Below are 12,441 nucleotides of genomic sequence, written 5' to 3' on the forward strand. Positions count from 1 at the left end.
TCCCCCACTTCACATTTCTTCCTAAGATCTCATCTCAGTCTCCCCTCTTGCAGCTCAAAACCGTTCACCCTCATCCTATCCCTTCCCTCCCTGATGAAGAGCCCCTCCATAGCTTTTCTGGAGCCCCTTTCAGTACTGGAAGCTGCTCTAAGGTCTCCTGTAGCCTTCTCTTCTCTTCTTTAGGCTGAACAACCTTCCTCATTCAGGAGGTTCTCCAGCCCTTGGATCATCTCCATGGTCTCCTCTGGACTCGCTCCAACAGCTCCATGTTCTTCCTGTGCTGAGGTCTCCAGAACTGGACACTGGGCTCCAGGTGAGGTCTCACCAGAGGAGCAGAATCCCCTCTCTTGACCTGCTGGGCCCATGGCTTTGGGTCAGCCCAGGACATGGTCGGTATTCTGGGATGTGAGCACACGTTGCCGGCTCACGTGGAGCTTCTCATCCACCAGAATCCCAACTCCTTCTCCTCAGGGCTGCCCTCAATTCATACATGAAGCTCTGGGCTTCAACGCAAGGAGAACGCGAGGATGAAAGAAGAGGATTTCAACGAGGAAATAGCACTAAGAAGAGCCAATCCCGACCGAGATGAGCAAACCCATTTCCAGGAACCACTTTGTGGGGGAAGTCCCTTCTGTGATGTTAGAATCTGCTTCAGCGATGAGATCACCCTCAGGGCCCACAAACCTGGGAAGTACAGAAGCTGTTTCATTTCCTCAATCAAATCAGCAAATCCTCTCGTCAACTGAAGAAGACCGAAGGTCTGGAGGATACGGCAAAGGGTAGAGGAGACAAAGCTTTGAGGGGAACCGTAGGTGTCGGAAGGTTGTGTTTTCGGAGCAGACCAGCCAAGGTGCCTACACAAGGTCAAATAAGTCCAGGTGGTGGGTGAGACATAGTGAACGAGCCGAGGGGTGGTTCCTCGGGTCAGTTCGTGGTGCTTTGGTAGAGCAAAAGTCTTCATTTCAGAAAAACACTGCTACAACTCATCCAGGTTTTGCCGTTCCTGTGATCGCACGTGAGCTCCAAGTGCCTTCTGTAGTCAGCAGAACAGGGTCAAACTAACTTTGTACAACACTTAAGCATCCAGTGGATGAACTCTCATCTGGAAATTCCCATTTCCAGCCCCAGGAAGGATAGTTTGGATGCCAGCTCAGATGCTCAGCTCCTACACCTCGGTCGGGGCAATCCCGGGGTTCAATCCAGGATGGAGGATGAGAGCAGCCCAGAGGAGAAGGATTTGGGATGTTGGTCGATGAGAAGCTCGACATGAGCCGGCAATGTGTGCTCGCAGCCCAGAAACCAACCGTGTCCTGCGCTGCATCTAAAGAGGCACAACCAGCAGGGAGGGAGGGGATTCTGCTCCTCTCTGGTGAGACCTCATCTGGAGGATGGTGTCCAGTTCTGGAATCCTCAGCATAAGAAGGAGACGGAGCTGTTGGAATGGGTCCAGAGGAGGTCACAAGAATGATTCGAGGGCTGGAGAACCTCCTGTATGAGGACAGGCTGAGAGAGTTGGGGTCGTTCAGCCTGGAGAAGAGAAGGCTCCGAGGAGACCATAGAGCAGCTTCCAGAACCTGAAGGGCTCCAAGAAAGCTGGAGAGGGGCTGTTGACAAGGGCGTGAAGTGATGGGGCGAGGGGCGATGGGTATAAACTGGAGAGGGGCAGGTTTAGACTGGACACGAGGAGGAATTTCTTCACAATGAAGGTGAGGAGGCCCTGGAATGGGTTGTCCAGGGAAGTCATGGTTGCCCCATCCCTGCAGGTGTTGAAGGCCAGGTTGGATGGGCCTTGGGCAGCCTGATCCAGTGGGAGGTGTCCCTGCCCATGGCACAGAGGTGGAACTGAATGATCTTGAATTTCCCTTCCGACCCAAACTATTCTATGATTCTGTGAAGGTAAAAAAAAGGAACCCAACCTGGTGTTTCACCGCTGGGAAGTTCTCTGCCCTTCATGGAGCAGGGCGTGGTCCCCCTTTCCATCTTCTGATAATCACAACGCTTCCTAAAACGAGCTGGAGCCTCTGATGGCTGATAGCCAACGCTGGGAACACCCGTGGAAGAAAAAAAAAGAAAGACACGGAGGAACCGACTGCCTACGTGCTCAATTACTGGTTCCCCTTCTGATGACAGAACTCACTTTGCTCGTTTCCGGGGTGAACTGAGTTATTTTGCACCACCACAGTGAGGTCACTTTTTTTTTTTCACCCCAAGCCAGGCTATAAAATAGAAGGAAATCTCAGCAGAGCACTTGTCTACCTGCTGGAACCATGATGAGACTCGGTGAGTGACTCTCGCCTTAATCTTGAGCGTTCTTGATGGCTTTTCCCTCTTTTCTCTCCTCCTCAATGCCTGGGTTTGGGGTTTTCATCGTCTAGTAGAACATCTGCCCTTTGGGTCACGTCCTGACAGCATCACCACGAACCTCTCTTTCTTCAGCTCGAGTATTTCATAGTCACCCGGAGCTCAACTTTGCAGCACTGGAGTGAGGAACCTCTCTTGGAGGTCCGGAGAGTGGGATGTTTCTTAGGGAGTGATGAAAACACAGGCACAAGCTCAGAATCTCCAACGACCTTCCAGGAGGACAACTCCTTGTGTCGCATTTGTAGTTTCTCCAAATCTATCCGCGGCGCAAAATGGTCCGACGGAAGATGGAGATCCACCAGATGTTTCCAAGAGTTGGTCCCAATGTATTTGCTCTCCTCCCACGGAGATCCTGATCTCCAAAAAGGTTCTCCTTCATCTTCCATACGGTCCGGAGATCTTTGGGGTTGCCACGCTGGGGGAGATGAGGGCAGCAAGCCTGGCTGCTGGCTCTACACCACTACGAACCCCTGACATGTAACGAGAATGACCTTATGATCTACGGGGACGTGTCCCAGCCCATGGTAGGGGGTTGGAACGAGATGATCTTTAAGGTCCCTTCCAACACAAACTATTCTGTGATTCTAAGAACACGACTCAAGGCAGCATCCCTGGTCCTCAAGGAAGGTCAGGGCAGCAGCAGCGTTGGGTCAAGAAGACCGAGACAGCTTTATCAACATCGATATCACTTTCTGCCACACTTTGAAGAAGTGTCGAGGGGCAAATTGTAGCAGATCCTCTCTAATTAGTCTTTACTACCCCGGTCAATGTCTTAAAGAAGTTGGGTTACCTCAAACTTGACCCCGTTGTCAGCAGACCTGGAACCGTTCCAGCAAGAGCAGCAGTATCTCCCAGGGCATGGTCTCCAAAGCTCCGTTTTCTTCTTCCCTGGCTGGATTTGGGGGAAGGAAAAGAAAATGAAAGTGGTCTCGTAGTTATTTTGGAGAACAGAAACCAAAATCAGGAAAATCCCGGGGTGATTTCTGCTCAAAGTTCATTTCCCTGTGAAAAATATGAACACGGTGATGCTACGTCTGCTCTGGTAGACACAGATGTTCTGAAGGGGCTGTGGTTAACCACCTCTGCTCCTTATGGGGCATCTCAGAAACTAAATCCCCTTCAATAAACGGTGACGTCCCACCGCTTACCTTCATCGATCTCCTCTATTCGTCTTCCTATATAACATTGGCTCCATCTAAGGGTAATGGTTTTAAGTCCAGTTCTGGAGTCCTCAGCACAGGAAGGATGTAGAGCTGTTGAAGCGAGTCCAGAGGAGGGCATGGGGATGATCGCAAGGCCGGAGCACCTCCTGGTGCAGCACCACCTGGACAGGCTGAGAATTCGGGTTGTTCAGCTTGGAGAAGAGGAGGCTCCAGGAAGACCTTAGAGTAGCTTGAAAGGAGCTCCAGGAAAGCTGTGGAGGGGTTCTTGATCAAGGAGGGCACAGGGATAGGATGAGGGGAACGGTTTTGAGCTGCAAGAGAGGAGATTGAGATGAAACCTTAGGAAGGAATGTTCTCCTGTGAGGGTCGGGAGGCCCTGGAACAGGTGGTCCAGAGAAGTTGTGGCTGCCCCATCCCTGGAGGGGTTCAAGGCCGGGTTGGATGGAGCCTTAGGCAGCGTGATCCGGTGGGAGATGTTCCTGCCCATGGCAGGATGATGATCTTTAAGGCCTCTTCCAACCCAAACTATTCCATGATTCAATGAGCTCCCCACCGCAGGTGCACAAGCAGAATGTGAGCATAACGGTTGGGATCTTGGAAGTCTTTTCAAACCTTAATGATTTTATGATTAGGGGAAAAAAAAAAATAAATAATCATTTCTGGGCTTGATTTCTCCTTAAAAAAAAAAAAAAATAATAATAAAAAAATCAGATCCACCGCCACCGTTTGGCGCTCAGGTGCAGTCGGGAGAGAGCTGTTAATGCCGTGGATTTCGTCATCGTGCCGGTTGATTGGAAAGCAGATCTGCTGGATGTTCCTCTTCAGGGCTTGGACACCAACGTACTCAGAGCCAGTTTGTGCTCTTCTCTCCCTCTCGGGCTGTCAGGAATGAACTCGTATGCTGATTGCCGAGTGCCTCCATTGCATTATTGCCTTCTCTTCTTCTCTCCTCTCCTTAGTCCTCTTCCAAACCCTCCTCCTGGCAGGGTTTCTAAGCGCAAAGAGGTTTTCCTCTTTCCCTGAATATTGCCTTCGAGACAAGGACTACGAGGAGCTGCTGAAGATCGTCAAAGATGGGCTAGAACTTGCAAAACGCCCAGCAAACGTGGTCATCGTTGGGGCAGGAATAAGCGGGCTTACGGCGGCCAAGTTGCTCCGAGACGCCGGCCACACGGTGAGCAATTGCATGAGAGCCATGGGTGCTGTCGGGTCTTGCTTTCCTACAGGAAAGATCTTCCAGCCTGGAGAGGGAGAAGGAAATGCAAGGAGGTGGATGACAGCGGTGGGAGAAGGCTGAAGCTGTCAGGCTTTAATTTGATATAGATGTTATTTTCAAAACCAAAGGCAGGATATGGGCGGATACGGGAAGGAGAAGCTCCTCATGAGCTTAGAGCTCAGAAAGCCAACCCTGTCCTGGGCTGCATCCAAAGCTGTAGGACCAGCAAGGTGAGGGAGGGGTTCTGTCCCTCTGTTCTGCTCTCAGGAGACCTCACCTGGAGCCTCATGTCCAGTTCTGGAGTCTTCAGCACAGGAAGAACATGGAGCTGTTGGGGAAAGTCCAGAAAAGACCACAAAGATGATCCAAGGGCTGAAGCACCTCCTGTATGAGGACAGGCTGAGAAAGTTGGGCTTTGGATCCATAGATCAGATAGAATCAGACTCATAGATTCAGATAGGAACGGTTGGACTCGATGATCCAAGAGGTCTTTTCCAAGCTGGTGATTCTACGATACTATGATTCTATAGATGGTTCATTTGCCATCTGGAGGGGTTCTGTCCCACTCCACAGCTCATAAGTGCCTTGAATCATAGAATCATGGAATGGTTTGAGCTGGAAGAGACCTTAAAGATCATCCAGTTCCAACCTCCTGCCATGGGCAGGGACATCTCCCACTGGATCAGGGCTCCAAGCCCCATCCAACCTGATGTTGAACACCTCCAGGGATGGGGCAGCCCCAACCTCCCTGGGCAACCTATTCTGGTGTCTCCCCACTCTCGTGGTGAAGAAATTCTTCCTCATGTCCAGTCTAAATCTATTCGCCCCTCACCAGTTTATCCCCGTTCCCCCAGTCCTGTCCCCACGAGCCTTTATGAACAGCCCCTCTCCATCTTTCCTGGAGACCCCCTTCGGGTACCGCTTTGGAGTTGGTTTGCTTAAAACAACCATTGCCTGAACATCCACCATCCCCTCCTCGTCTTGGATTTTAGGTTACCATTCTGGAAAGGAGCGGCCGGGTCGGTGGGAGGGTCAGGACGTACCGACCAGAAGGACGGGGCTGGTACGTGGAGCTGGGAGCCATGCGCATACCAGAAAAGCACAAGTAAGCCGGTTTCCTACTTCATGGCCATGATGAGAGGAGGAACCAAATCATTTTGAGGAGCAAGGTTGTGGGTTGAGGTGGGGCTGAGGACTTGGGTGTGGGTGGAGCACAGCGGGAGGGAGCAGCTGCTCGCTCCATCTCTCCCCCCAGAGCTCAGCAGCTGCATAAAAGGGACAAAAAAGCACACGATCACCTGCATTTGAGTTGGAAGAATGAAGTAAGACCTCTCTTCTCAGTATCACATCCATGCACGGTCACATCGTTGTTTTGGAAGTCACAACAGCAGAAGATGTTGTTGATGGGCTGTTGAGGTGGACCCACGAGAACCTCGTGAGGTTCTGCACCTGGGTTGGGGCAATCCCAGGTGGATACAGGCTGGGTGGAGAACGGATTGGGAGCAGCCCTGAGGAGAAGGGCTTGGGGTGGAGGAGAAGCTCTACATGAGCTGGCAACGTACGCTCGCAGCCCAGAAAGCCAACCGTGTCTTGGGCTGCATCAAAAGCCGTGGGACCAGCAGCGTGAGGGAGGGGATTCTGCCTCTCTTCTCTGCTCCAGTGAGACCTCGGGTGGGGGTTAGATCTGGATCAGCTTTGAGGCCCCTCCAAAACCATTCCGTGATTCTAAGATGGGTGAATTCCCATTAAGGCTGGTAGAGAGAGCACCCAGCCTGGGCTCTGTGAGACGGTGGAGTCAAGAGTGGTTCAGTCATCAGCCAAAATGCCACGGGATGAGGCTGTAGGTGAATCACCAACCACACCACATGCTTGAGGAGAAGGGCTGTGGAGGCTCTCTGCCTCCTCCTCCAGTGAGACAATACTCTTGCTCCCGATGACATCTTTGTGCAACCGTTCGCTGGAGAGAACGTGAGCCCAAAGGCTTTCTCTGCAGCCTCACGGTTCCCGCAGGAGCTGAGAGGACAACTTCAAGCAACAAAAACTGAGAAAATAGTACCTCGAACACCTACGGTCTCCACTCAGCTGCCCAAACAATATGTGGTTACACCAACACAGTCAACAGGAAAGCGTCCTTCTATGTTTATAACGTTTTGGTGGCCAGGACTTGATTGTTTGCCAGCACTCGTCCTCACGTGGTCTCCGTTTTTTTCTAGACTCGTCCGTGAATACATCAAAAAGTTCGGTCTGAAGCTGAACCCATTCAAGCAGACAGATGACAATGCCTGGTACTTCCTGAATGGTGCTCGGATAAAAGTTAAGGATGTGAATGAAAACCCCAACATCCTCAACTACACGGTGAAGGCATCGGAGAGAGGCAAGAACGCCGACCAGCTTTATCGAGAAGCACTGGGCAAGGTTCGTACCCATAGGGCAGGGGTTCTGCCTTCAATATCTCTATCAATGACTCAGATGAAGGCTTCGAGTGTCCCCTTACCGAGTTCGCAGACGACACTAAGGTGGGTGGAAGTGTCCGTCTGATGGAGGGTAGGGAGGCTCCAAAAGGATCCGGCTGGATCCATGGGCTGAGACCAACGGCAGGAGGTTTAACGAGGCCAAACGCCGGGTCCTGCACTCGGGGCACAACAGCCCTGTGGGAAGAGTGGCTGGAAAGTTGACCTGAGGAGAAGGACCTGGGCGTGTTGGTTGACACCCAACTGAACACGAGCTGGCAGTGTGCCCAGGGGGCCAAGAAGGCCAATGGCATCTTGGCTTGTATCAGAAACGGCGTGGCCAGCAGGGCCAAGGAGGTGGCTCTGCCCCTGGACTCAACACTGGTGAGAACGCACCTTGAATCCTGTGCTCCTCGCTCTAAGAGAGATGTTGAGGTTCTGGAGCGTGTCCAGAGAAGAACAACGAAGCCGGTGAGGGGGCTGGAGAACAAGTCTTACGAGGAGCGTTTAGCCTTGAAAAGAGGAGGTCGAGGGGAGACCTTATTGCTCTCTACAACTCCCTGAAAGGAGGTTGTGGAGAGGACGGTGCTGGGCTCTTCTCCCAAGGGACAGAGGACAGGACAAGGGGGAATGGCCTCAAGCTGCACCAGGGGAGGGTCAGAATGGACATCAGGAAAACATTTTTCACAGAAAGGGTCATTGGGCACCGCCTGAGTTGCCATCCCTGGAGGTCTTTAGAAGATGGGTAGATGAGGTGCTCAGGGACATGGTTTGGTGGCAGATAGGAATGGTTGGACTCAATGATCCAAGAGGTCTTTTTCAACCTGGTAATTCCATGATTCGTCCAGGAGATATTGAAACTCTTCCCCCCGGGCTGCGGTGGACCCTCACAATGGGTTGAGGAAGACTCAATGATGAGTTGAGTCCAAGTGTTGGGTCCAAGCAGAATGAAAAGCAGAAAGGGGCATTCAGAAACCGGTGCAGCTGACTGCAAACCCCTCTTTCTATACCCAAGACCTCCGTTCTCTGGGACAGGCTCACCAAGACTTGGATGAAGCAGAAAAAGCTACACCGAGGCATTAATTCCCAAAACTTGAGGTCAAAGCAGCAGGATCCACGAGCTCTAGGTGACCTCCAGGGGTTCCTAAGCCCCAAGTCTGAAAAGCCCAGATGAATCCTAACAAAATTTGGGGCAGCACCTCGGGAAACGCACTTTTCCTCATGACTACATCAATGTTTCCTCTCCAGGCTTTCCAGACGTTTCAGACTATGGACTGCAAGGAATATCTCGCTAAATATGACTCCTTCTCCACCAAGGTAAAGGGCTGGGGCTCGAGGCTCAACCTCATTTCCCTGCGACCTTGCTTTGAGGAAGGATCTGAACCCCTCTAGGCGCATCCTAAAGGGAAACGAGGGGGACTTTGTCAGAGTTCTTAGAGCAATGTCATCATCTGGAAGAAGGAGAGAAGCAGGGTTGCCTGGAAGTGCTCTAGAAGGTCACCCAGACCACCCGTGTTCCTCCACCGCGTGTCTCTCAATAAGGTGCGATGAAGCATCGAGAACTGAGGAAGATTTCCTGAGCAACCCACTGCGTTTCCACGTGATCCGCAGTCTCGGTGTGGGATCAGCAACCCCCAAATCCCTCATTCGTTCATCTCCAGAGCTTCTGTTGCACTAAATCAGAGGAGACATTGCTCTCCTGCAACAAGTTACATGGAATAAACCCCTTCTGGTCCAAGCTTTAAGCAAATCGGGAGGAGGAACAAGGGCACAGGGCATGACCTTTGGCTTGGGCTGTAGAGGAGATGCGTGCGCTAACTGCGGTGATAACATCAGGCTGTGTTTTCTTGGCTCTTCTAGGAGTATTTGATTAAAGTAGGAAACCTAAGCCGTGGAGCAGTAGACATGATTGGTGACCTGTTGAATGAGGACTCGGGATTTTATGTCTCTTTCCTTTCCTCGCTGTGGGGTTTTGATATCTTCTCAAACAGCAGGTAAGACGATGTCTCCTACAGCAAACCCGTTCTGGGTTGGTCCACAGAAATCCCCCACAAGAAGAAATCTCAGTGGTGTTTAGATGTCTGAACAGGAATTGCTCCTGACCCAAAGGACCACACTCATCTCCATCAACATCTCTAGAAAAGGGTGGGTTTTACCGTTCCGAAACCCCAATGTCCTTACCTTACCCGGAGTCCTCAGCACAGGAAGGACATGGATCTGTTGGAGTGAGTCCAGAGGAGGCCATGGAGGTGATCCAAGGGCTGGAGAACCTCCTGTATGAGGACAGGCTGGGAGAGTTGGAGTTGTTCAGCTCCAGGGAGACCTTAGAGCAGCTTCCGGTATGGCAAGGGGTTCCAGAAAAGCTGGAGAGGGGCTCTTGATCAGGGAGGGCAGGGATAGGACGAGAAGAACAGTGTTCAGCTGAAAGAAGAGGAGATTGAGATGAGATCTTAGGAAGAAACTCTTCACTCTGAGGGTGGGGAGGCCCTGGCCCAGGTTGCCCAGAGCAGAGGTGCTGCCCCATCCCTGGAGGGGTTCCAGGCCAGGTTGGATGGGTGTTGGAGCCCCTGAGCCAGTGGGAGGTGTCCCTGCCCGTGGCAGTGAGCAGAACTGGATGGGCTTTAAGGTCCCTTCCAACCCAACCCATTCCAGGATTCTGTGATTCCCTCTCCTCCTGATTCTTCCTCCTTTCAGTTTTGATGAAATCACAGGAGGATTTGACAAACTGCCCAATGCTTTCTACGAAGAGTTGCCCGGTGTCATCCGGTTCAATTGTACGGTAGAGAAAATCATGACCAAAGGAAACAAAGTCCACGTGTATTACCGTGCTCCGGAAACGCTGGCCCCAAGCACAGTGATCGCGGATTATGTCCTCGTCACGTCCACCGCCAAAGCCACCAGGCACATCCAGTTCCTACCCCCATTCTCCCCCGTGAAGGCCCACGCCCTACGCTCCGTCCACTACGCCAGCGCCTCCAAAATTGCCTTGGCTTGCACCGAGAAGTTCTGGGAGAAGGACGGCATCCGAGGAGGACAGTCCATCACCGACCGCCCTTCCCGGTTTATCTACTACCCCAACCACAACTTCACCAGCAAGGTGGGCGTGATCCTGGCTTCCTACACCAACAACGACGACACTGATTTTTTCCGTCCTCTCACGGACGGAGAGTGCCTGGATGCGGTCTTCCGAGACCTGTCAGACATCCACCAAGTGACCACGGATTACCTGCAGAAAACTTGTGACCAGTACGCGATAAAAAAGTGGAACCTGGACAAATACGCCATGGGGGCCTTTGCTGACTTCACCCCTTACCAGTTCACCGACTACTCGCAGGCGCTCTTCACGCAAGAGGGCAGGGTGCACTTTGCAGGAGAACACACGGCTCAGCCTCACGGTTGGATCGACACTTCCATCAAGTCGGCCGTCAGGGCTGCGAGCAACATCCACCACGACAGCGGCGAAGCCCCGAAGTTGGGCGAGGATGAGGAGCGGAACCAGGAGCAGAGTTTCCTCCAGAAGGAAGATCTCTGAGCCCTTTGAGGGCTGAGCTTGCAGAGTTTGAAGGCATTTTTTGGTGGTGTTAATCTGTTTTGTTTTTCCAAGCAATGCTCAGCAGCAGCTAAGACTCTAAATAGTTCGGGTTGGAAGGGACCTTAAAGATTATAAGAAAGGCAAAACTCAAAGAGCACTGACCGTCATCAGACAGGACCGAGAGCTACCGGGTTAAACACTTAATCAGGTGAGGAGGGAGTGCTAAAAAAGTGATGTCCAAGTGGGTTTCGTTACTTTAATGTCACCCCGGCTCCAACGCACTGCACTTATTTCTGGTTTATTTATGTACAAAGTCCTTCAGGAGATCACCGAGATGGAATAAAGGTGGGAATATCTCAGTTCCTTGTGTCTGACGTGCCTTCCTGATGGGAACGGTTGGACTCGATGATCCAAGAGGTCTTTTCCAACCTGGTGATTGTATGATTCAGCTCTCTCCAGAGAGAAGCCTTATCACACGCAAATCATCTCATCCATTTAGAAACTCATCACCCAACCCCTGTGTCTTCCTCCATGCTGTGGGAGATAATCCATTGCTTTGGGGTCATCGTCTCCTTTGCGTAACCCAGCACGACAACTCCTAATCCCCGTGGGTACCAGTCAGGACGTGATCCTTATCTCCAACACCCGTGGTCTCTTCTACCCATCGAGCTCTGCTCAAAGCGCAGCCAACGCTTCCAGTGTGAAAAGGGGCTCCAGGAAAGCTGGGGAGGGGCTCTTGGTCAGGGAGGGCAGGGAGAGGATGAGGGGGAATGGTTTTGAGCTGAAAGAGGGGAGATTGAGATGAGATCTTAGGAAGGAATGTTCTCCTGTGAGGGTGGGGAGGCCCTGGAACAGGTTCCCCAGAGCGGTGGTGGCTGCCCCACCCTTGGAGGTGTTCAAGACAAGGTTGGATGGGGCTTGGAGCAACCACATCCACTGGGAACGTGTCCTTAATTACTTTTCCTTAATTTCATGGTCTTGGAAACTCCATCTGTGCTGCAGGTGGGGTTTTTTTTTCCCCTATTATTGATAAATAAGCCAAAGGAAACCCAAGATGAGCTGCTGAGTGCATCACACCAGACCTTCTCTGCCGTCACCAAGCTGCTTTGCATATAATTCACCTCCCTTCCCATAAAACACAAACCTACCTCCGGCTCCTCTTAGCTGGAGGGCAAGAGCTGAGCCTCCTCCAGGCCAAGAACAGCTTTGACTCCAGGAAGTAGGGAGAGATCCAACGAAGACCATTCCACCCAGGAAAGGTTCGGACCCAATCCCACCCACAGATTCTCACCAGGCTTTGCAGAGACAAAGATTAGCACTGCCTTTGAGCAATTAAACACAGGTGGTAATTAAACAAGCACAAAGCCATGGCAATTAGGGTTTACAAGCTTGGCCAGGTGACCTCAAATCACTTTGAAGGAGGTTCTACCACCCTTGGCAGTGTTTTGAAAGGGAGTATCTCACGGTTAATCAGTACCAGGATTCCTTCATCTATTTAAGAGCTGTAACGAAGACACGCGATGTGGCCCAATGAGCACCCGCGAACCCGGGACGGGATCTGGCTCTTCAGCTGTGGTGCAAGACCACACTCGTAACCTCCGGGCAGGGCGAGCGAGGAGTTGCATCAAAGCAGAAAATGGATCCAAAAGGGCCACCGGCAGTTTCTTAAGCTGAGAACAGAGCCGGGAGCGACACGCGACACCGGTTGCGGTGGGAAAA

At 51.9% G+C, this 12,441-nt stretch overlaps 1 protein-coding gene across 1 annotated transcript; it reads left to right on the forward strand.

Annotated features, from left to right (window-relative positions):
• Nucleotides 1-4,422: 4,422 nt before the first annotated feature.
• On the forward strand, nucleotides 4,423-11,057 carry IL4I1 (interleukin 4 induced 1). The gene is made up of 6 exons (XM_054052115.1): nucleotides 4,423-4,698; nucleotides 5,733-5,845; nucleotides 6,954-7,155; nucleotides 8,439-8,507; nucleotides 9,051-9,184; nucleotides 9,885-11,057. Exons 1-6 carry the CDS (start codon nucleotides 4,423-4,425, stop codon nucleotides 10,720-10,722), a joined length of 1,632 nt encoding a protein of 543 aa, XP_053908090.1. The 3' UTR covers nucleotides 10,723-11,057.
• Nucleotides 11,058-12,441: the final 1,384 nt, after the last annotated feature.

The sequence above is a fragment of the Cuculus canorus genome, chromosome 31 (genome assembly GCF_017976375.1).
Source record: "Cuculus canorus isolate bCucCan1 chromosome 31, bCucCan1.pri, whole genome shotgun sequence".
Taxonomy (NCBI): Eukaryota; Metazoa; Chordata; class Aves; order Cuculiformes; family Cuculidae; genus Cuculus; species Cuculus canorus.

Bases quoted from the DNA above. Each gene is read 5' to 3' on its own strand.
- IL4I1 (XM_054052115.1), top strand. From the start codon at position 4,423: ATGCTGATTGCCGAGTGCCTCCATTGCATTATTGCCTTCTCTTCTTCT. The intron at 4,699-5,732 runs GTGAGCAATTGC...CTTGGATTTTAG, and splicing joins TCCGAGACGCCGGCCACACG to GTTACCATTCTGGAAAGGAG. The intron at 7,156-8,438 runs GTTCGTACCCAT...TTTCCTCTCCAG, and splicing joins ATCGAGAAGCACTGGGCAAG to GCTTTCCAGACGTTTCAGAC.